Source organism: Tauraco erythrolophus, chromosome 12 (genome assembly GCF_009769465.1).
Source record: "Tauraco erythrolophus isolate bTauEry1 chromosome 12, bTauEry1.pri, whole genome shotgun sequence".
Lineage (NCBI taxonomy): Eukaryota > Metazoa > Chordata > Aves > Musophagiformes > Musophagidae > Tauraco > Tauraco erythrolophus.
In genome coordinates, this window is record NC_141476.1 from 2,246,759 (window position 1) to 2,271,342 (window position 24,584).

The 24,584-nt window shown below is 43.0% G+C and overlaps 1 protein-coding gene across 1 annotated transcript in view; it reads left to right on the forward strand.

The window, feature by feature from the left end:
* LOC147527958 (uncharacterized) overlaps nucleotides 1-24,584 on the forward strand; it is a 119,462-nt gene that overhangs the window by 38,579 nt on the left and 56,299 nt on the right. Inside the window, exon 4 of the mRNA XM_086619068.1 lies at nucleotides 16,591-16,646. Within this exon, the coding sequence (XP_086475194.1) occupies nucleotides 16,591-16,646 (56 nt within the window). The remainder of the gene's footprint in view (nucleotides 1-16,590; nucleotides 16,647-24,584) is intronic.

Consider the following 24,584-nt stretch of genomic DNA (forward strand, 5'->3'; position numbering starts at 1 on the left):
TTTAAACCGTTTTAACTGGTTCTGCAGATTGGCAAAATATTCCCCTCGCCTTGTTCTTGTACATGCATGGCAGCATGCACACACACGTGTGCTCGTACATACCCCTGTGCACACACAGAAAATAGAAATGGGTGGAATTCTACAGCGGCATCTGAAGTTAATTGACACCAAATTCATGGATTTCCCTGCCTTCAAGCACCAGCTTGCCAAACATTACAACCATAGCAATAAGGAAGGTCAGTTCTCTGTCCTTTTTTTGTGTCTCTAGACCCCCAGCCTGCGGACAAAGCGATGGCATGGTTGGCTAAAGCCAAACATCCCTCTTCTGGTCTCATCCTGTGGACTGGAGAGGTAGTCAGAGCTGCTTGAAATACCTGGAGGGCTCGTTATGGCACGTACTTACAGATCTTCTTGTTTTCTGCTGCAAAGAGCTGAGACCAGCTCTCTGTAGCTGGTTGATGACCTGGAAGGTGTGTAGGAGTTCGGGCAGACTTTGTCTGATTTGCTTTTGCTGTGTATTTTTCGATTAAAAGGTGAAAGCATAGGTTAAAAAGGGAACCTAGCATCAGCTGGATTTAATGTCTCTGGTCTGAAAATAAAATATATTTGGATTGAAAAAACATTGTGCTGAGGTTTTGACAAAATGAAGAGAAATTATTAGTTTAGGCATCCGTTTCCATAACACTGACGTGCCAAGGGCACAGCGTCACTGGACTTACGTTCCCTTTCATACCAGCCTGTGCCATGTTAATCCTCTTGTCAGTGCAGTTCCTTGTTGTGGCCAGAATGTGTGATGATGATGCAGCTTTTTTTTTTTCCTTTCAGCTGTCCTGAAGAGGTGATTAACTCACACACTTGCCACACTTAAAGGAAATGGGGCATGCAGAAATAAGGGCAAGGTGCTATATTAATTGTTATGACCATTACATCAATACTTCAGTGAGAAATAATTATCCTGGTATTTAGAATAAGGTGTTCAAAATGTCCAGGCAGCCCAAAATGTTGGGTTGACTTCTGCATTCATGTCAGTAAGTGAACTTGTGATGGCCGTTTGCTTGTCATGGCTGTATTGATGACTCTAAATAATAACAGTCAAAGAAAACGAAAACTGATGCTCCCAAATGTAAATGCTCAGAGCAGCCACAACAAGAACCTACCAACAGGTGTAGGGTAGCTGTTACTAGTGGAATCTCAGAAACTTACAAACTTAAGTCTTAATGAATAGTAGTGACTGATACCTTCGAATTTTTGACAGGTGTTAGTTTATACCTTGTTGCTCTTAGGACCTTGCATAATGATATGCCATTAATTTATATCTGTTTCTGCAAACTGTGGTTGGTTCTCCATGTCATGTTGTAATACAGACAAAGAAGCTTCTCAGGATGGAAAGGATCTGCTCTTTTGCAGACTAATTTTCTTTAGCATCCAGCTCTGAAATGAATAATTGTATTTGATACTGTATTTGTATTTGTCTGTATTACAATTTACTAATATAAAAATCTGGCAGAGGTATGGATATTAAAAATAGTTATCAGCCAGGCCAAGCCATATCTCTAACGCTGCTGCTTATCTTAAATCTGCAACATCTGCTTTGCCAGCCAAGTGCTGTGTGACGTGCTGTGGCTTACTGGGACCCTGCGATGCGGAGCAGCGGCACTGGAACAGAGACCCTGGCTCTGTGACCTTCACTCGTGAGCAGCTCACGGTGCTTTTTGAACCTGGTATCTGCACAAGAGCTGCACCAAATGTACAGTGAAAGGAACTTTTACTTAGGCAGCGTTCTGTCGTCTGTGGGAGTGAGGGTGGTTTTTCTTTTCCCTTTTATTTCTATTTAGCTTCTCTAAGAACCTTTGCTCTTTATAGGAAGAGGAGAAAGGGAGCAGCTTTGTAGCAGGACTAGAGAGAAAGAGACTCCTGCCTGCAGGTGGGCAGGATGGGGGGCAATCACAGCAGTTCAGCTAGCCAGAACGCCTGCTTGCTGCTTCCTAGCATTCCAAATCTGGACTGCAGCAGTGTTGGCAGAGGGACTATTTGTGTGTGCAACTACTTCTCCAGTTAGTAATGATTTCTGGGATCAGGAACCACTGGAGTTAGTAGTAACTAATTCTTTCCTTCTGAGAAGGATGTGTAATCTTTTGTTACCAGTATTATGTGATTGGAGCATGGAAATTCATCTTTTGACAGTGCTTGTAAATATTGCTTGCATGGGTGTTTGTGCATGTATTTGTTTTGCATTATTGTTACACAGGCTTTTTTCAACAGCTTTTAGTGAATTACTGAGTTTTGGCAGCAGTAACCATATTTGCTTGGCAAATCTATCTTTTTTTAAAAATATCCTGCTGTGTCCTTCAGAGTTTTTTGAGTTGTCATCTCTCTGTGTTGTAGCTTGTTTTTGAAAATGCTGTTGAGGTATGAACTTCGTTCTCTGAATGTAGAGAACAATAGCAGAAGGGTTGGTTATTTTTTTTTTTTCTGAACTCAAGATAGAGTAATAGTAACGAAATGATTTATGTGCCCTTCTTCCAAACTGCTTACAGGTGTTAATCTGTACCACAGTGCTTGTTAATCCGGCTGCTGGAAAGCCAAGGGATTGTCTGGCAGGGATGGAGTCAGTCGCTTGCGCTTCCTCCCTTGTATTGCCCTGTTCCTGCTGACTCCTCTGTTTCCCTCTCTAAATGAAAGGAGACAATTTTGAAGTGATTGATGATCATCTCCTTTTTTCTTTCATTAACTACTAACTCCCCTAGAAAGCAGGCTTGCTGCTGGAACACCTGACCGCGGATGGTCAGATGAAATAAAATGGCTAAGGAGAGCTGGAGCCCATCAAACCCATTTACACAGGGGATTGTAAAGAGGAACAAATTGGATGCTTCCAGAAGTAATACCGGGCAATCAGAGAGCAGTGGTTTTGGTTATTTCGTAATTTATAAGCCAAAGGCCCTAACTCTTGTTGAGGATACTGAATTGTTATCAAGGATGTGTCTGAAGCTCTCGGACCCTGTCATTGAGATTCCCATAAAATACGTTCATTAATCTGTAAAACCTAAAGCGTGCTTATATTGATTGCCTGCTCTCTAATGGCCAATCAAGAAGTTTTCACCAATTCATCTCTGATGTCTGCAGCATTGCTCACGTCTCATCCTCCCAAGAAGGATTCGTGTTTCACTGGTGGGTGTCTACACCACCTACTGTTCACACATAAGGTGCCACTTTGAAACTGTGGGGTTCGTCAGCTGGGGGGATGCTCTCATCTCCTGACAGTAATCGCTTTTGCATACTCAACAAAAAGAAATGCTCCTCTGTAGAGAACAGGTGAGTAGCAACGTGGGCACCTCCAGGCGCGGTCTGAAAGGGGCTGCTTCTCCCCATGCAGTGTGGGGGAACATAGAGGAACCAGCGTCATCACGTGAGCGCCTAAAAAATGCGACCTCTGAAGCTCGTTATTAGTGATCTTTCAGTAGATCTGCATAGAGATGTTGTCATATTCTTCTAGAAATCCAAAAGACAACTTGTGTTTTGCAAGGATGTATCAGGAGCAGGCTGAACTCCTCAAGCATTTCTCTGTGCCTAAGTGTGATTTAAGCTATGAAAACTCCAGGATTCCTTGAAATTTCCAGGCTAGAATCTGATTTCAGATCGTCTAGAAGGAGAAAACTTGTAGAGATGTTGTTTCTGTCCAGCCAAATCTTGTTTACTGTAGTGGCAAAGTAGTAGGGGAGAGTTTTCAGTGTCTGCTTTCTCTTGGCTGCGTAATTAATCTCTTTCTGCTCCTTCACCTTCACGACTGAAACTTTCCTGTCTAATATGGAAACATCTTTCTAGGGAGCCAAATTACAAGGCGTAGCAGACCACTTCTGATGCGTTTAAGGAACGTTTTCCTTCGGGCTTTCCACAGAGAGGGCTCCAGGGCCCTGCGTGTGCCATCCTGCCATCTCAACCTCCTTAACGATTCCACCCGTCTTTCTGATCAATGAGCACGTTCTTTATGTGCCTCGTCATCTCCCTCCGGGATGTAATGGAGATGGGGAAGGGGGAGGGGTGTTAGATAAGCCTTCTCAGAGGGTTACTAGAAAGAGGAGGATAAATGTACTCATAAACCAAGAAATTTCATTTTCTCACAATAACTCAAAATTCATGCTAAACAAATGGTCTGTGCCTTTAGAACGATTTTAATGATAACACATGGCCTAATCAAGACCCATCAATAATTAGGATTTTTGCATAAAGGCAAGATATTTTAAACTGGAAAATTGCTAGGAACAGCCCTGGCAGAAGTCACGCTGTGCCTGCCGGGGCTGTGGAAGAGCTTCCTGAGCTATTCATCGCTGCCCTGTGCCCAGGGCCAGCCTTTGGGATCAGAAGCCCCGGCTGCCTCTTTCAGGGCACTGGCTAAACTGCAAAGAGCATAAAAGCTTCCCTTCACTTTTTTTTTCCCCCTCTCTCCTTGGTGATGCGGAGCAGTTGGAAGCTGAGTGAATGTCTGAATGTGTCAGAGGGTGCGTGCCCACGGCCGGCGAGGCAGCTGGGCACAGAGGGCTATTCACGGCAGCGCCAGCCCCGGCTCCGCTTTGTGGCAGTGCCCGGTGCCGATACGGAGGGAGGACAGAGTATTTTCTGTGAGGCAGAAGGCCTTGGCTCAGGCTCCTGCCATTCTCCAGCTGCACCGTGTAAAACTTGTTAACACGCTAATATAGTCTAGCCACATGGCAGAAAAATGGGAAAAAAATCCACATTGAAATCACTTACAGGCACATCTTGCATCTTTTTGCAACTTCCCAGAATCTTTGTCCCGAAACTCTCCTGTGTCTGTCCAAAATGACATGTCAGCTGTCCAGCTTCCTCCTGTCCCACCCCAACCGTTGCGGGGGACGATGAGCAGCAGAGAGGCAAACACGTGGAGAGTCTGTCCGAAACTGGAGAGCTGGAAGGAGCTCATGTAAATCTTTAGGGACGTGATGGCAAGAGAAGACTTGAACAAAAAATGCCGCGTTACTGAAAATAAAATATTTTCAGGTGAAAATAACTGAAGCAATACCATCTTTCGTTGGCTTAACCTGTGTGTTTTATGGAGTAGGTCTGTCTCCCTGTTATCTTCGGCTGTCTCCAGCTGTTTATTCTTTTGCCCACAATTCCACAAGCGCCTTTTTCTCTGCCTCTGTCTGCCCCGGCCGCACTCCCCTGCTCTTGGTTTGCCCCAGCCTGGCTCAGCTCCTGTTCCAGAAAATGTCTGGTTCTTTTTTAGAGATCTGGTTGCTTAAAGAGGCTGTGTGGACACACGCTTCAGGCATACACACGTAAACCAAAGCTGCCACACTGGCTTTTGCTGGTGGAAGCTTTGACCCTTTCTTTTAGACCATATCTCGCAGTAGCTGTCGTGGTTTCTTCACTTTGAGATCTCAGACTCTCATCTTTGCCAGTTAGGTGTGTTGTTTGTTGTGTTTGTGGAAAAGGCATGAGATCATGTAAGGTAAAATGTCCCGTCAGGGAATTACTTGGTAAGCTTTCACGGTCGGGAGTGGGAAAGAGCACCTGCTAATCTGTTGTCTTAAAAAGAAATGGGCAGATGATCAAATAATTATTATTTTGAAAGTTAAGTTCTTTATTTCTGTAAATTTGTCCTGCAAAGCCTTGTCTTCTGTTTTATAACTGAGCACAAACCATTCACACTCATTTTCCATAATGGAAGTGCAAAAAAAAAAAAAAATCCACTCTAAATTTTACTGGTGTTGGAAGTACAATACAAATTCATGCTTTTCTGTGTAGACGTGTATGTGGTCATAATATTATTGCAGATGAGGTTTTTTGAACTCGGGTGGCCATTATTGTCATTTTAAAAGTATTTCTAGAAGTTTTGCCCTTGTGTTTTTGTTCCTGTTTTGTTTCGACAGTTGGTAAACATCACAGAAGTAGATCCAGCACAGAGACAGATGCTGACTTAGTAGGTACGCAGTTTGAATGACAAACCAAGATCAACAGATCATTATTTTTCACAGCAAGCAGAGAAGAGCCGAGAGAAATGGCTGATTTTAGAGCCAACCTGTGCAGATAGCAGCTCTTGCCTTCCAGAATGCTGCGCAACAGGAGAAGCTCTCTTGCACTATTTTCAGGTTTTACTCTGTTTGATTGCAGTTATTCACATTCAGGCTGTTACCAGTTTGCTCAAAGTACTACTGTTAAAAAAAAGAAGGCTGATAACCTCATCTGCTCTAATTCAAGCCAGAAATAAGTTGTTGCATGTTGCCCAATATTTATTTTAATTTTGGGCATTTCTACCAACTTTTGGGCTTTATTCTCAGCTTCGTTGAGTTGATGCTTAAAGCATAAATATTTCTAAAAATGCAGTTCACTAGTTATCTTTAATGTTAATTGTATGTTCATCATCATCAAATATTTTCATCCAAGTGTTTTTCACCTCTCTTTGTCTGGTTTTCTCTCTGTCCATACAGAGCTGTACAGCTGATGAAATGCACACACTGTCTCAGTTTTAAAATCAATTTTTGACTTAATTCTTCCAGATAGGAACTGAAGAGTTTGCTCCAACGGCTGCTGCTGAGCAGCTGGTATGGTGAAAGCTCTTCGAAACGGTAGTCGCAACCTGCCAGTAACTCACAGCGCAGAGCTGGGTTCTGCCTGTAGATATTTGTACTTCAGGAACTGCTTTATTGCTCTCTTGGATAGCAAATGGCTTGCCTGTAAATTTTTTGACCCAGTGAGGGCTGTTTTACCTGACCGTGCTTGTGTTCTGCTCATAAATTCTCCAGCCCCTCGGGATTGCTGAGGTTTGGGACATTCTAAAACAGCCAGGCAGTACCACGGCACTGCATAAACTCCGCACGTTTTTCAGGAACTGCTGCACTTCTACGTACCTGCTGGTGAGCTGCCCAACACCTTTCCTGTCCTTGTCCTTGGCAGCTTTTTCTGCGAAAATGTGACCGCGTAACAAAACATTAGTGTTGTCCACGTCGCTGGAGCCAACCTGGACTGCATGGACCGTTGGGAATGCACCACCATGCGTTCTCCAGCGCTGTGAGCAGTGCAGTTGTGCTGCCCAGACAGTAATCACTGAAGTCATTTGCTCATGGTGAGCAAAGGGATTGAGATTGATGCGTTATTTAAGAGAAAACACGCAGAGACCTGGTTTTCAAATATAGGTGATAAATTGTATTGGCAGGTGAGGGGTTTGGGCCCGCAGATAGCCGTGTTGGTCCGTCGGGTGATAATTTGGTCAGTTAAATGGCAAGGTAGATGTCTGAATGATAGAGAGTGAGGACTGTCTCTGGCAAACGGTGCTCCTGACTCCTGTGGAATAAGGCATCTCTCACACCAGTGGCCAAGTGTTGCTGGAGGCTGCATCCATGTGAATCCAATTGGTGCTATAAAAGGTCACAGTTTTTCCCCAATCTCTTCTTGCTTTTGTTCTTTGTAAGTAAATGACATTTCATTTAAACAACCTTAATATTTGGAAATTGACCAGTAATTGCATGAGCTTGTTAGGTGTGAATGTTTAGCAGCAATCACTCCTAAAGTGAATGAGCAGTCACTCATCCTCTCTCTTCTGACCTTATGCCATTGGTCCCAGGAGATAATTTCTTCTAATAAATGGCTTTGAGGCAGAAAAACGTGTTTACTGTGGTCTTGATACTGTAAGTGGTCCGGAGCGTGCAGGAGGATAGCCAGCCAAGATGATCTGAAGTCACTGGTGCTGAATCACTGCAGTCATTTTCAGAAAGGTCAGTTAAAACCCAGGAAAATGAATTCAAAAATTAATTTCTTATTGTGGTTTAGACAACAGATTGTTGAAGATGTTTTGAAGAAGCCATAAATCTGGTACTGACTCTTAAACCTTTGAACTGCGTAGTTGGGTTACATCAATATAAATCAATGGCCAGCTGGATAAATCATGAGCATCAGAAGCCTCAGAACTGAGAGGTGAAACTTCTGAGCAGCTCGTGAACTGAGTGTGCTTACATCAAATCATCTCCAAAGTTTGAGACACAAGGTTACAGGCCAGCGTGCTGTGCTGTGACTCCAGCAGATGCATCGTTCTCTTTCAGAATAAAAAAAAGTGACTCCCTGCTGCTGCCCTTCGTCCTTTGCTGAGAACAGCCATCCCCAGGCCGAGCGCTGAGCCACCTTGCTTGGCTTCTAAATCTGCTGCTTTTCTCTGGTAGCATCCCTGAGCAGAACTGCATTTGCTGGAAGTAAGGAATAAACCAGTGTTTTCTCAGCATCTTGGATACTGTGATTCCAGGCAGCCACAGGAGAAGGGTGCAAGGAAGGTGATTTCCCTGGTACGTGTGAGAGGAGAGTCACTCTTGTCTGGTTGGACCTGTTTGTGAACCTCCACAGGGAATTTTCATGATAGATTGACAACCTGTGAAACCGTGACATTAGTATTAAATCATCCTTCTGACCTTCCTACATCTTTCCCACTACCTGCTGCTCAGATTTTAGCATGGATATAGCAAGCAGTGTTTCCGTAGGTTGCCAGGGTTGGAAATTACTTCTGCAAGTAATCCCGCGTCAAAAATTGCATGATGTTTTGAGAAAACACAGAATTTTTTTAAAAATAATGAATATTTTAGGACACTGTAGTATTTCAAAAGAAAAGTTGTTTTGTCACACCTGAAATACTATAAAGAAGATGAAACTGGTCCTGGCTTTTGGAAGAAATTTTTTTTGAAAATTAAATATTGAAGTTTCAAGATCAGAGGGGAGTCCTAATGCAAAATGAAGAGATGGCTTCAAAATGGTGTAGGAGGAAGGAGATGTTTTCTACTCTTGATTATGGTGCTGATCTGAATAGAAACACCCAAATCTATTTTGACGTGATGGTTGGAAACAAAGCTAACACAGTTTCCAGAAATGTCGATCATACTCCATGAAAACTTATTTCCCCTCTGTCATAAAATTGTACCACCCACTGAAATTAAAACCTTTTTTTTCCTTTGGTTTGCTGGTATGTCAGCTAGAAGCACACGTTTAGCTGAATTTCAAGTGGTCTTTGTCTCTTTCAGTATTCACTTTGAATTTCTTCGGTATTAAGATGCGCTGACAGTCTCACAGTAAATCCTCGTTAGAAATATGCATGATAAGGAGTCTCAGCGTGCACAGCTAGAGTCGTTACTCGTGTAGCATATTTGTTTTCTATTTTTTTAACCTGCTCTCATTCAAATATAACTCTGTTCTTCTTGCTGTTTAACTTGATTTCCAACAGTTTGAACAATATCGCCGAAGGCGTCTGGTGTAACGCAGAGTTGAAACCATGTCTGGAATTTATTAGAGGAAAGCCCAGCTCGGTGCCCATCCTTGAAAGGCAAAAAGTAGAATACTTTTGACAAGTTGGCAAAAGTTTGCTGTGATCTCAGGTTAAGAAAAAGAGGAGTGATGGTGAAGCAAGCCAGCAGCCCCGGTGAGTGATTCACCACTGGCAAGATGATGTACCTCTTGATGTTCCTCAGACTTCTGTGGCACTTTTGGGCCACTGTAAACGACATTGTTGTGGGAAACACAGATAGAGGCATGTTGGCACGTAGCCAGATTCCAGTTAAAACCATGGATCAAAAATAATTGGGTTTTGAGATGGGCTTTTGTTGAGGAGACGCAATTCCGGTGCAAAGATACAAAATAAGGGGGTTGGATCTGGTGGTGTGCACCAAAGAGAGGGTCATGCTGAGCAGTGGGGTTTGTGGGAGAAGAACAGCGATGGCAGGAGAAGGGCAGGCTTGAATTCTGTCTGCCATGGTATTGCTGGGGAGGTGGGACAATCGTTAAAAGGTTTCCTGAGATTAAGAGCTAAGAAAAGAGTTTTCTTTAAGAAATGGCACTTCCTGCCATTCCTTGGGAATGATGGAAATAGTTCTTTGTGTTTGAATAGCACCGTGTACAAATCCATGATAAGAAACACTCTGGTTTGCTCCCACCAAGTGTAAACCTTCTGCTTCGATATTTTGCCTTATTGGATTCGTGCTGGTGGTGGACACCGTAAAATGCATTTCCCTCATCCCCCAGCAAGAGATTTCTCTCCTTCAGTAGCTTGTGTTTTTCTTTCACTTTTATTGAAGTTTCTCTTTAAGTGTTTTGAATCTATTTGTTCCTTAGCATGCTCTCCTCCCAGGACAAGACACATGACTGGTAGGGACCAGCCAGATTACTCACTCTATTTTCCTTTGTGAGTGAGGGAAGAAAGAAATGAAAAGAAATAATTCTCCAAGTTTTCTCTGTCTTACGCTGTGAGGGGAGATCTGTTTTTCTCTGTGGGAAGGTGGTCATCAATATTTTCAGTACTGAAGACTTGAGTAACAATAACAGAAAGCACTGTTTTTCTACTGATTAATTTCTTCGTATAGTACTTATTTTTTGAAAAAAATATTCTTTTTTTCGGACAGAATCAGGCTATAAACATAGTAGCTGTGCTTTTGCACGGGTCAGGTGGATGCCAAATGAAATGGCAATGAAATAACCAAGTGCTTTAAAAGAAATGTGCTCAGCTCCCAGTGAGACTGACCACAGCGAGGAGGAGAAATTGGTTGAGGAACATCTAGAAAAATCTGAACGTACAAACAATTGAGTGCAATAATGATCCTAAAGAATTGCTGATCAGCTTGGTGAGTTCTGGCGTTTTGTTCAGACAAGTTGCAAGTTGGAGAGGGAAATTGGGACATTAGGGAGAAATAAATTGGCAATTCCTGTGGCTGTCAGAACAATCACGGGACAGACGCCCAAGTCTCTCTGAAGTGCTCGAATAGGCTCTCTCCAGGTCTGCCTTTAGCTCATAAAAAGGCTCCGAGGGGGCCAGGGAAACGTGGGTGGGATTTTTATAGGCACATGTAGAATTTGTAATTTCCCGCTTTGTAATTTCTGATGGCCCTTTATGGCTTTGACATTTTTTGTTCCAAATCAATAATTGCAAGAAAATAAGTCTGAAGTCATGAGCCAGATCCTGAACAGCTCCGAGTCAGCACAACTCCATGGAGTTCACGGACTGCAGCAGCTTTTCTGCCCGTCTTGGGTAGAGAGGAGCACTGACGGGTTGCCTCAGCCCTCCATGGTACTTCAAGGGTTATTCCTTTTTAAACTACTGCAGTGTTTAATGTTTGCAGAGGTTTAATTGAAACAAAGCCTACCAAATTAACAAGAAGACAACAGGAGACTTCCTAAATCAGAATGTGTCTAAGTTGGGGAGAACTTAATTTCAGTACTGGAAATTGCAGGTTTGACCCTCGAGCTGAGTTAAGCTTTGCTGCTTATTTATATTAGAATGAATCAATTTCTAATTCTCTGGATTCTAAGTCCAGTATTTTTCAGGTGAAGGTGTTTTTTGTTGTTGTTGTGGTTTTTTTTTTTTTTGAGGGGTGTTGGTTTTGGTGTGTGTAGGTTTTTTTTTCTTCGTTAAAGAAAAAAGAATTATGGAGAAATCTTCTGCTCTAGTTTTTTCGTGTCTTGTTCCGCTTCCCTAATGTTACTTTAAATATAGTTTCTGTGCATTTGTAAATAAACTCATTTTCCCCTGCAAGATGTTCCTATTAGTGCCCAAATGTCTCAGTGTAAATTTAAATATGTGCTGCACTCAAGTCGAAAACCATCACAAATATTTTTTTTCCTCTCAACAATTACCAAAGGTTACTGAAAGAGCAAAGGCATTATTTAATGGAATGTTTTGGAACCGTTCAAGAGAAAGTGCACTTGTCGCTTTTGAATTGTCTGATGCTGCCTTTGCCTCCAGCCAAAGAAAAAAGGATTTCGTTTCCCTCGCAGAAGGGTACACTCATCAGCTGTTACCACCTCACTGTTGACATTGTACCTTTGTATTACTCCTAGTTGAAGGATCATAAACTCCGTCAGGTTGATTACTCACCAATTAATCTCACGTGGATTTCACTGTCTAATCTGGTTCCTTACCTTCTGTCCTGCGCTGCTGTAGAGCTCGTGAGACATCCAGCAGCCTCGGTGCTGGCGATGCACGCCCTCGAATCGAGGTGCTCTGCGTGGCATTTGAAAATGTCAAACACAACACAGGGTTGTGTCAGCCTGGCCTGCCTTTGTCTCTGGGGCCGTCCCAGTGGCAGACCAGTCCTAGTCTGGGTGATGGCTCGTTTGAGTTGTCACACGTTGCTCATACACATGTTGTAGAGCAATAATGTTCTGTGCTATCAGTCGCTAACTTCTGTCGTTAGTGAAAAAAGGAGAGGGAGGATAAAAAAAAGGCAACCTCTTACCCTGATTATAGGTTCATGAAATTATGAAGCGTGCCAGGTTGCACTGGTTCAAGATAATAGCTATCCAAGTAGCAGCAGAACTGCAAATATTTATTATTGTAAAGGACGAGAAGATTTTCAATGTGACTTCAGAACTGACAGGTGAATAACTAATATTAGAGTTCAGCAGAAATTAGCCTCCTTTGCAGGGTTCTCTTGGTACTGGTACTTCAAGTAAGATTCTCTGAGAAGTTCACTGCAATTGGAAATCAAGGAGAATTATCCTTTTTGCTTTTTTTTTTTAATGAAAAATACATTACCTTGTGTTTCCATCTTCGTTTAAGTTCTGCTTGCTCAAACAAACCTGTCACTAAGCCATTGGTCATTTTTTCTTCCATTAATATCTTTAATTGCATTGTAATTCCATCCTTGCCAGTCAGAAGCCTGCCCTTAGGGTTGATTTCTCTTGAACAACCAGTATGTCAGGATTTATTTTTTTTTCTTCACATGTCACAAGGCGTTTATGAGGGAAAAAAGCCCCAAACTTTAAAAATTTTAACTACTTTCCTGTATAGGTATTTAAGCATCGTTTGGTGCCCCCGTAGTGCTGCAGTTGGCGAGTTGGGTACCAATGGTACCTTGTCCGATACTTTGCTAACTCCAGCGGCGTGTTGCATTACCTGAGGGTAGATGGGAATACTGTACAATTGTTATTTTCCTTAGAACAAAGCTTTTTGACTGTGTTAAAGCTTTCTGTAGTTGGTTGCCTGCCAGCCTTGTAGGCCAGCAAATATTTTTTGATTGAGCTATTCCATCATTGAGTTTGAGCCCTGCTGTGTTCTGACTGTTCTCTTCCCTGTCCCCTCGGACCCTGGCCGCACGATTCCGTGCTGATGGCCCTGGAATTCCCAGCGTCAACCAGCCCTTTGTGCCAGGTCATCTGATGTGAACAGGACCAAGGTAAACGTGGGACAGTTGTCAGAAATGGGCTGTTCCATCTCTGGATTTGAGAAAGGTTGGTTGTGCTCTACACAGGTCTGTGTTTCCAGCTGCACCAGTGAGCCAGTGAAGGATCCGAGGGCTGTCCAGGCCAGCCCTGGGGAGAGTCCTAAGCTTTACCAAACTACTTCCCACTTAGGACTTCGAGTCTGATCCTGAGCCTGGCTAAACGTGCTCGGGGTCAGCTTGTGAGCGGTGAGATTTCAGCTTTTTGAATAATTTAAAAGCCAACTCATCTATTTGTTTGGAGACCCCTCGTACTAGGTTCAAACTCGCTCGTCTCCGTGGTGCAGAAGCATTTGGGGTGGCTTAATGAATTATTCATGTCACTTTGTGTAGGGTCTTGATTTTCTTTTGAAGGTTATCAATACAAACAGCGCTGCCAATTGATGCTGCTTACCTTAGGAGCTGTGATGAGGCAAGAGCCTAAAATATATCCGAAATGACAAAATTACATTTTCCCACACTATTGTCATAAAAATATATTCAGAATTAGGTTAAAAAAGAGAAAGCTGAGATGGTGATATTCTACATAGCAACACATGGTTTCAGAATGAATTCCTGGAATTGTGTTACAAAAGTGTGTCACCACTGTAAGCAGCTATGTTTCAGCAATACATTTATTCTTGTTGCTGAAGATATAGAATCATAGAATGGTTAGAGTTGGAAGGGACCTCAAAGATCATCTAGTTCCAACCTAGCTCAAGTAAAAAGCTCTTAGTAAAAAAACAGATAAAGCAAAAAACGCTGTGTGGGTTTTCCCTCTAAATACCTTGTGCTGTGTACCAAATACCTTCCTAACCATTTGGAATTTTATTTAATATTTGGTGAAAGCTAAAGAGTTGAAGACGACTGCTCCGTTTAGCTGGCAGGAGATGTTCCAGCTTGATGGCTGGGTGGGAAGTGCTGACAGCGGAGGCACTGTGTTGACCATCAGTCGTAGAACCATAGAATGGTTAGAGTTGGAAGGGACCTCAAAGATCATCTAGTTCCAACCCGTTCTAGTTCCAGTCGTTCAGTTGCACGTGAAGGAGGACTTCGCTGGAGACAGCCGCGTACGTAAACGTGCTCCGAGAGGCAGGGGGCCCTGCGAGAGATCAGTGTGTCTGCTCCTGCTTGTCAGACTAATAGAATAAGAGAAGGTGGCAGAAAAATAATTGCATTCTCTTTGCTAATGAAAGAGCACTTCAAGTCGCCGGTAGGTTTTTTTTCTGGCTTAATTACTTTGCGATGGCAGTGTTCAGTGCCTTTGATTTGAGTTTTGTAATAGCACTTACATGGACTTATTAGTTGCTGGGTGAACCAGGCAATTTTTGTGCAATTACATTTCAAATGCGTTTAAGTGCGTAAGGAAAAGTACAGGAAAAGAGGGAGGTGAAGTAATTAGTGAGCAGGGTGGGTGTGCTGGGGGGGAGGTCCCAAAGGAGGCCAGAGCTGGGCTTTCAGTTCCTGCTTGTTCCTCATGTGGTTTCAGTCCCACAGTGGCTTCAGCACCTTGAGGTCTTCAGAAAATACATCCATTTATTTAGCATTACATTTTATGTAGAAATAAAATCCCACTTGGGTGAATGGAAGAAAATTAGGGAAAAAAAAAAACTTCAGCAATGTTTTTAAACTTTGCTGTTTCAAACCTCTTCTATATTATTTATGAAAATGGTCGTTAAACTCCTGTTGACAGGTTTCTTGGCCTATTTCTTTGAACATAAAGCTAAAAACCAAGGTATATGTTCAGCTTGACGAATAACTTTGCTAATTATGCACTTGTGTGTAGCAAAATGAATCTAAATGAAGAACAACATCTTTAAAAGGCTGTATATACAGTCTTAGTGGTCAGAAGTTTGTTTCAGTGGGCTCAGGTTTGCTGTCTCTGCTTCTCCTTTGGACGTCGTCTCTGCTGCTGGAGAAGAGCGTCATGAGAAAGATCTCTCCTTGTGATGCTACTGATGGTCACAGTGTGAAGATGCTGGGTCTTGGGATGGGAGAGCTGGTTGCCCTCCAACCCTGCTGGCCGGGGTGGCCTTGTGTTTGTCCTCTCGTGTGAATGCCATCACGGTGTGGTTCGTGGCAGCCGTGTCGCATGGCCCATCACACCCGGCACGGCTGAGAAGGGACACAGCTCTTCTGCAGGAATTTCACTTCTCTGGCAGCTTGCTGCTGTGGAAGGAGCATCTGTCAGGCTCCACGTTAATGTGGTTTAATAACACTCTTTGTGAGTTTGGCTCAAAACCACTTGTAATGCAAAAGGCGTTTCACACATTTGAAGCCGTGTGAGTCTGTGTGTACGTAACACACCTGAAGGTATCAGGTAGGTGATAACGTGTGCTCTGCATTCAGGGCTGCAGAGCGTTAGCTGATGTCTTTTTAACTCGATAGTGAGGTGACTTTGAATTAACCACTAATTCTGAAGTGACTGAAATATTCCCTTTCTGGTGACAGCACTTTTCTTCTTTTTAGAGCATTTACTCTGAGCAATAAGATGCTGTGACAGCGCAGGAAGGAAGGTGCAAGGATCTGAGCAGTAACATTGCAGTAAAGCTGCCTTCGTGGCTGTTTTTTATTTTTCTAGCTATTATGGCATGTTACTAGCTGAGTACATTATCCAACTTGCATTAATTACACATACATATATATGGCTGTATGTCACTACAGTACATGTTCTGTGTCAGTGTTTTTCTGTGTTCCACTATCTGCAAACATGGACAATTTTTAGATCCAGCAGGCAATAAAATACATAACCCAGAGGGAAGTACACATAGAACGATGCAATGCAAATATTCGAGCCAGCAAATCTATAGTAAAGATCTATAGGGTAGACAGAGATTGATGAAGGAATTAAGTCTCCCCATTTCGTATGCAAAATGAACGGAACGTCCTGAGAGACTCTTTCAAAGGCGACGAAAGCGTTGTCATGTTTTATGGAGGAAAGTTAGTGGTTTCGTGTTGCTGGATTTATCCTCAAGTGTTGGGCATTGTGTAGAGAGATAACAGCCGTGCTGTGTTGGATGTAAACACATGACATCAGATTAATTATCATGTTATGCATAAAAGTTTGTGATAAAAGGCTGAATTCATAATTCTCTTATATTAGTACTTGTTTGTTGAGTCAGGCCCTACGTTTTTTCCCTGATCTCTTCCAAGGCTTGGGTCGATAGAAAACATTTGGGAGGAATGTATTGGTACAGGCAGAGTAGTCGTAAACAGTCGTCCAAACAGGAATTATATTGGCACTAAACTTTTGAATACTTTTAAAATTCGAATGCATCTTTTGTAGCAATATAAAAAGACCACTGCTTTTCAGATGAGTTACTCATTGACCCAAAATCTTAGTGGAGCATAGAATTTGGATTTTAAGTGGAAGTTGTTGTTGTTTTTTTTTTTTTCCTCTCCCTTTTAGAGCTACAAGACAGTGTGGTGCAGAGTAACTACACATGTTCAGTTACCTTGCACAGGGTAAGTCTGTCTGCAAAGAATTGAAATGGTTTGTCTCATCTTAGCACAGCAAGGCCCCGTGTGTCCCGTAATTCATGGCTCAGAGCGTGTAGTGACGCTGAGAGCTGAGGGTGCCAACATGGCATTTCTTGGTGCTGCGGGGCATGCCAGTGTCCTGCACCCCAGCAGAGCCAGCTGGGATGGGCTGTGCCAGGGTGGAACCTGATGCTTCATCAGTATGAGATGATGGATTGTGTAGTGTGCATCACCAGGCTGTACCTTTGCGTCCAGTCTGGCTTGTAACTACGTATTCACTCCCAAACTGTTTTCCCATAACATGGGAAGGTTTTTATCCCACTGCTTTTTGTTAAACTGTGTGTAGAACCCAGATACAGCCATGGCCTGTGCATTTTCCATTGTTTCTTCTTGAGTCTCGAGGCCTGTTTGAGAGATCTGTGGTGTGAGGTGGTATCGTGCCAATAACGAAACGCTGGGTTCAAAGTGAACGGCAGTCCTTCCAAAACATTTTTATTTTTAGATCCTCCTTTTCTTAGTCTTGGATGCTGTTTCCCTCTGCCCTCCTTCAGCATGATTGCTTGCCAAGCCGTGTGAGGCAACTTAAAACTGACATCCAACCACAGCTTGAAATGTGCCTCGAAATCCGTTTTAATTAGATATGAGCCATAATAATTTAATTACAGATCCACCCACTAAATTGGCTGTTTTGAATCGTAGCAGCCGCATTGTGTACAGAAACACAAATGTTTGGAGTAGATACCTCACTGATTTCTATCGAGGGCATTCAAGCTCGGAATAAAGTGCCGGAGTACTGTGATTGTTTAAACTCTAGCTTGCTAATTGCCCACATGACTTGCAAAACCTGCCAGGTCTATCGAACTGTAAGCCAGCCCTGGCTTAGCCGCGTGCTCCTGGGGATGCGGTCCCTGGTGCATCCAGCACTGGGGAACCACGTGGGTGCAGGGTCGTGCCGGTGCTGCTGGTGAGGAGTGTATGGCCAGTGATAGATGGCTGGGACTTGAGAATGTCTCGTTGCTTTGTGGACAGATCTTTCAAATAATTACTTTGCATAAATTCAAATTAAATATGTCTCTCTCGTGGCTTAACCCCAACTGAAACTAAGCACCATGCAGCCGCTCGCTCATTCCTCCCTCAATGGGATGGGGAGGAGAATTGGAAAAGTCCCTCATGGGTTGAGATAAAGACACTTTATTAGGATGGGGTGGGGGAACACAATAATGATAATAACAGAATATACAAGATAAGTGGTGCACAGTGCAGTTGCTCCCCACCCACTGACCGATGCCCAGCCCCTTCCCGAGCAGCGATTGCGCTGCCCTCAGCCGCCTTCTCCTGTTCACATCCTGTGGAATGGAATATCCCAAGGGTCAGTTTGGGCCAGCTCTCCTGGTGTGCTCGCTCCCATCTTCTTGTGCACCTGGTAGAGCGTGGGAAGCTGAAGGTCCGTGACTGCTTAGCGACAACTGAAAACACGAGGGTAGTATCAGCATTGTTCTCACGTTAAATCTAAAAACCATAGCACTAGAGCAGCTACTAAGAAGAAAATTAGCCCAGCCAAAACCAGGAGAGTATCACACATTGAAGGTGGAATTCCATCCTTCAGTGTAGATACATCGTGGCTGTTGTTGAGAGGAGTCTCTGCTGGGGAACGGCGTCCAGGTTGTGCTCTTCAGTCATCTGGCAACAAGCGTGAGTTATTGCTGTTGGAACTTGCAATCGATGTGAAGACCGATAGAGTAATTGTTACATCCTTGTCCATATTTAATATGTAGAGTAGGCTAAATCACACGGTAGCCTGGGATCGTTCAGTGACGCGTGTTGTAATACAGCAGGAGGGAGATCGAGGAGTGATGGATATAACTGAAGAGGAGAGACTGTGTCTGAAGAAGCGGCAGCTGCAGAGGAAGGAGCAGAGGAGTCAATTAATGGAAACTTCTTGTGCGGTTCTGTTACAAAACACCACTTGCAGCCCTCTGATTGAATCAATCAGTCAGTCAATCAATCAATCTGTCTGTTCTATCACAGACAGGAACAGTGGTTTTTAGTGTGAGAGCAGTGGAATTGCCTTGGGGGAAAATACCTGCAGAAATGCCAAAGCTACTACCTGAACATGCCTAAAATGTGCACTACTGGTCAAACAGGAGCTGTTCATTTCATTCATTCTGAATTATCTAAAACAAGTCTTGAAGTACAATCTTGAAGGGCTTTGTGTGTTTTAATTAGAATATCTGAAGAAATACTGCTGTAGAAAATACTGTGGTTGATAGCACAAATTTTCCGTGGCTCCTACCCTTCTTCTTGTCATCATTATGGTGTAATATTTCCTTTCACTTTGCTAACATGCAGAGTAAAGGTAATCTTTAGATTTGGAACTTTTTAATATCTTCATATTCACAGATGAATAATTTTCAGTTTGGTGAATTCTACTCGTGTCTCAATCCTTGAGGTGTTTGATGGATACTTTTTCTAAAATTGTTGGACAGTTATTCGGATGAAATCCTGTTAACGGAATTTCTTAGCGGTTAGCAGTTAAAGATGGAAAGCTGTAAAATCTAAATTAATTCTGCTCTTGTTGACAATGGTATAAATTCACATTTAAATCCACAAAGTGACATTATAAGACCTGAGGGACTGGAGCATGCCGACACGTGGGCACGTTCTAGGAGGCGGCTGCTGCGCTGTGACATAAGCTAGGGTATGAATGAAAACTTAAAATTGTGTTTTTGGAAAGCTTAGAAGCAAAACACTGTTGAAATTAAACTTCTCCATAGTAGAGGGGCTGTGGGACTTAGGAGAGAGCCCATCAGTGGGAATCAGGGAGGCTCACGCTGCAGCTGGGACAGCCCGGTGCTCTGTGATAACAGCTGATTCCAGTTCTACATCTCTACCCTCCTCTGGAAGATCTCCCATGCCCTTGGGGATAAAAGGTGGTGTTCTCCTGTTTTGGCTCTGCTGGAGGCAGCTCCAAAGGAAGATGTTTTCCGTTGTTTCAGATGATAATTATCAAGAAATAATTTGACATTTTCATCATTATTTTTATGAACAGCTCTTCCATTGAAAAGTGGTTGCAAGTCACCACCACCACGTTGCGGTTGGAGGCCCATGTGTTGGAATTAATTTGGCCATCACCTGTTGCAGGGTTGGACCAAACTGCTCGTATCAGCTGCCTCCGGAGGGGAGCACTGAGGGATGATACTTGTCAGGTGCTTCTCTGTTTCCTTGGCTACAAGGTAATTTAAATGCTATCTATTTTATTGGCATTAATGAAAATCTTCTGGGACGCACATCTCTGCGTGATACGTGGTGATTTCGTTTGAATCATAGGCTGGGTTAAAACGTTAGATGTAGAGTATTGTGGGTACCAATCTCATCACCTCTCCAAAAGGGTGAAAATGGTTTAGTAAGACAGAAATACTAATAATGTGTATTTCTTGTTAATAAATATCCTCAAACGGCATATTTTATTGTTTGAATCTTTCCTTCCATGACACTAATATGGCTCCAAGAAATTTTTTTCCCCCGAAAACTCAAGTATGTGATTCTTAGCAAACACCTATAATTAGGTCAGAATTTTATAAAAGGCTTTCTATTTGCATAGAATAGCATTAATTTTGCATTCTTCTCTCAAATGAAACGTAGAGAAGGCACAAATAATTTATTCATGCAAAACCAACCCGCATGAATCATTTATTTACCTCTTCTGGTAATTTCACAAGCTCACTTTTTATGCATCAAGCTGCAAATTAATCAAAATTTCCTAGGAGTTGATTTTTGTCCAGAAAAAAAGTAATAATGACATAAATAGCTTCCCCGGTACGGAAAATAATCATGTGAACTTGGGCAAAAAGTCCATACAGGGATATTTTTTTTTTTTTTTTTGTAAATTAAGTACCTATCTGAAAGAGCAGCTGTAAGAGATAGTTTTCACTGTCTTTAACCTTCAGAAAACATTAACAACAAAGAAGAATTTTATGTCCAACCCTGTCAGGTTAATCTGTGAATTCAGAGCAACTCCCTTGAGTTTCTTAGAGTTCTCATCAGTGTAAATAAAACGAAACCTGATGTAAGGGCTTTAATCTGCAAATGCATGTAGAAGTCAATGAGAAATGTACTGACTTGCTTGAACTGTGCTCCATTTCCAGCATGAAAATTTAATGGAACCAATTCTTCTCCTGCTGAGTCCGGTGGCAAACGACCTGTTGAGCTCTGCAAGTGCAGTGTTTGGCACTATTTAAAATACACTCTTCTGGGTCAGTCTGGTTTGGAATTAGGTGCTGTTTACTGAAGCACCTTTGGAGTTCAGGAATGCCTTTTCTGTTTTGTTCCCAATGTTTTGGTTAGATCCAAAAGAGGCTGCGGCAGAGTAGGGAACAAGTGCTGCTTGATGCTGGGCTGTATGCTAACCTACATACTCCCTGGCTACATATAAGTACCAAATTTTGACCAGTGTTCAACAGGATTTTACATAGTGTCTGACATTCTGTTGATCTGTGAAATGTTTAAAAAAGGCAGCATGAAACAAAAAGGTGGTACACAGCTGACACGCTGTAGTAAGGAAACGTATGGTCATTGACTCCAACATATGCTTAAAGAGAAGAGTATTCTGTGGAAATATCTTTGGTGTAGTGGCAGTTCTTTAAAATTAGCTAAAAACAATTTTGGTACCATTGCAATTTCCAAAATCATTAAGAATGTCCAAAAAGCAAATAATGATTAGGGTTTGGGGCTTTAAAGGATTAGTAACAACTGCTGTACTGGGCATCTTCTCATTTAGTTGTTTTTTGCCGTGTGGCTAGACGGGCAGTTTGATTAAGTCAGTATGGCAATCAGAAACATTACTTTTCCTAATTTAATAAAGATTGTTTTGCATGTCAGTAATTAGTTTGCTTTGTAATTATGTGTTACCTAAAGTTTCATCACCACATTGTCCTTAATGTGAGAAGAGGAAATCTGCTGCAGAGGTTCCAGGGCACCAGCCTGGCCTCTTCTCGGAAACAATCCCTACCTGAGAGTCTGCCTTTGGAATATATGCCATTGGAATAGGTCTTTGGAATAGACAGCCATTTGTGAAAGCAGGTTTGGTACTTCTCGGTCTGCTCTCCTCTCTTCCAAGCACAAAAAGAGCTGCTCTTCTAGTGAGGAAGAGTTCATCTTGATGAGAGGCTCCGTGTCCACCAGTAACGAATTCAGACCCTGCCCAGACACGACCCTGAGCACCCTCCTGCAGCTGACCCTGCTCCGAGCAGGAGGGTTGGACTGGGTGATCTCCAGAGGTCACCCTCCTGCCCCATCTCAGTGATTCGATGATGCTGTCAGATCATGAAGTGGAGAAGTGCCCGGTGAAACGACAGAAAGCTGCTAGGCTGTGCTGTAATTGAGAATTACTCAAGGCTATCATTTTATCCTGTGCTAAGAGCTCTGCAATTGCAGGGAGATTATCTTAACAAAGAGGAAAAGTAATTATTGTGCTGCCGTTTTTTGCCACTGTAGTCAAGAGCCTGTCAGGATCTCCATTCCAACAAACATGGTTATAAAGGCTGAGCTGACCTCACAGGACAGATGCTCAGCATCTGTCCTGTGATTTGGGAATTCAAATCTGGCAGAGCAGTACAAAGCTAGTTCGGTTTGCATTCGCGTTAACTTTTTATTCTGGTGAATGGACAAGCTCTCGAGCCTTTCATTGATATTTTTATATGAATTTAGTTCGGGCCACTGAAGCAAAACGCAGCCCAGAATGACAGAGATTGCAGAAGTCAGTGTTTGATGGGTGCTTCGTAGCTCCGTGGGGAATAAGTTCTCTTGGAACGGTGTGTGTTTGTGTCAGAGGAGTCACTGCCCTAATTGCAATTACCGTTCTCCGTGGTCGGACGTGTGGAGTACGCACCGTGATGAAATACTTCTTGCTCGCAGAGGAGGACATTCCTGGTGCTGTGTAACCACAGCGTGGTGCAGAGTTTCCTTCTCCTGTCTGTTAGTTTCAGTGTCTCAATATTTAGGAAGCGTTCAAAAAACCTCAACCGCTCGGAATTTATCTTGAAGATAGCTTTTGATCAAAAACGTGTTCTGCCCATAGAGTTCCACCTCGGTTTGTGTGTTTGTTAAGGGTTCAGTGTGGCTGAACCAGCTCATCATTGGTTTAATCCTGTGGTCCTTTGTGCAGGAGCTATGCCAGATGTATGGGAAGAGAACCCACCCTGGACAGACGGATGGATGGATGGTGCTCCGTGCACGCACGAGGGGAAGGGCTGGGGAGCAGCAGGTGCTCGACACTTCCAGCCAGGAGTGCCCAGCATACCTTTCACAACCGTTACATGTTTTTAAAAACATCGTGTCTGTTGGCCAGATGTGCTCTTTCATCTCCTTTGTGAAGTGTTATTTTTTTAAGAACAATTTAGATTTCGGCCCCTGTCAAATCTGGGTTTTTTTCCCAAATGTGTGCAAAAGTAACAAAATCTCTTGATGGATTTTCACATCGCCAGTCCTAAGGTTTAAAGATTTTGCACTAATACAAAGATCATGATGTTTATGGAAAATAATACCGTACAATCCAGGGTTTTTTTTAAATGCAAACTTATTTTCCTCACCACTGTCAGTCGGCATCAGAGATTTGCACTGTGAACTGGAATTTTGATTCTGGAGGATGATGAAGGTTCATGAGTCTGGTGACATTGCTTCTACTGTGTTGCACCCCAGTGTTGTAGGGTCCAGTACAAAGCATTTTTGTTCAGCTCTTTGGCACACAGAGCAGTAGAGAAGTACTATTTTATATATTCTACAGTTACTCAAGATTTTCTCATCGTTTTGTAGAGTTAGGACTGAGAACAGCTTCAGTTTTCAACACTTCCCACTGCTGTTGGGTTCGAGGTGCTAAGCAAGGAGCCTGGAATGCGAGAGCATCTCCTTGGCCAGCTGGGAGCCACAAAATGGACAGAAGGGAAATGGAAGAAAAGTCAGTTGGATCACATCTCCGTCAGCCTGGAGCCAGGTACTCCAGGGCATTTTGGGGAAGGCTGTTTCTTTGGGAGTGATGGACCAGCTCTCTGGGAAGGAGGCCAGAACCACAGGATTGCAGACTGAAGGTTGGAGAAATGGATTCCTGTCTTGGTGTGATATCTCACCTTGCTGAGGGGCCCGTGGCACATTACTTTCCTGCTTTCTGGTGTGGTTCCACAAATGAAAAATCGCAGTTGTGTCCTTTTGGTAGGATACGGAGAAATTTGCAGTATTTTCAGGTTGCATTCTGAAATGAGGCGAGTGGGTTGGCATGCAGTTCCCTCCTGACATGACAGCTTCAGAGTTCTAGTGAACATAGATGTTTTCTTCAAAAAAAATCTGGGTTTTTTTGGGAACAGCTTCTCCTTACTTGTGTTGGAGCAGCCTGGTCATGGCCAACAGGTTCAGCGGAGAGCAGGACACGGTGGGCTCAGTGCTGCCAGGCCCCCTGGGGACAGTCCACCCTCTGAAGGGCTTTACCCCTGGCAGGGAGGGGACAATAGGAGAAAAACTGAAGTTTCTTTAACATTCTCCATGAGGTTAATGGCAAAATCTTCTCCTTGCCCTGCTGTCCCAACTGCTAGACCCTGGTACGTGGGTGATGCAAACAGTCTGATGTTCTTTCTGATGGTTAATTTGATTGGTAACAAAAGCACTTTAAAGTTTATTGGGTCTGCACAAGGCCTAGTTTCAAGGGTAATTAAACATCTCATTGTATCTGGTAATGTTAATTGCATTTTTAATTTTATTTGTATGCTGACATTTGCTCTGGCTAAAAATAGTATTTATAAATGGGATTGAAAGGAGGAACTAGAGACAGATATGTACCAACTGGTGAATTATAGGTAAGGGAAGAGCACGGAGATCTCGGTCTCAGAAACAAAGCTGCTGATGGTGATGGGCCTTTCTGTGAAGTTCAAAGTGTTG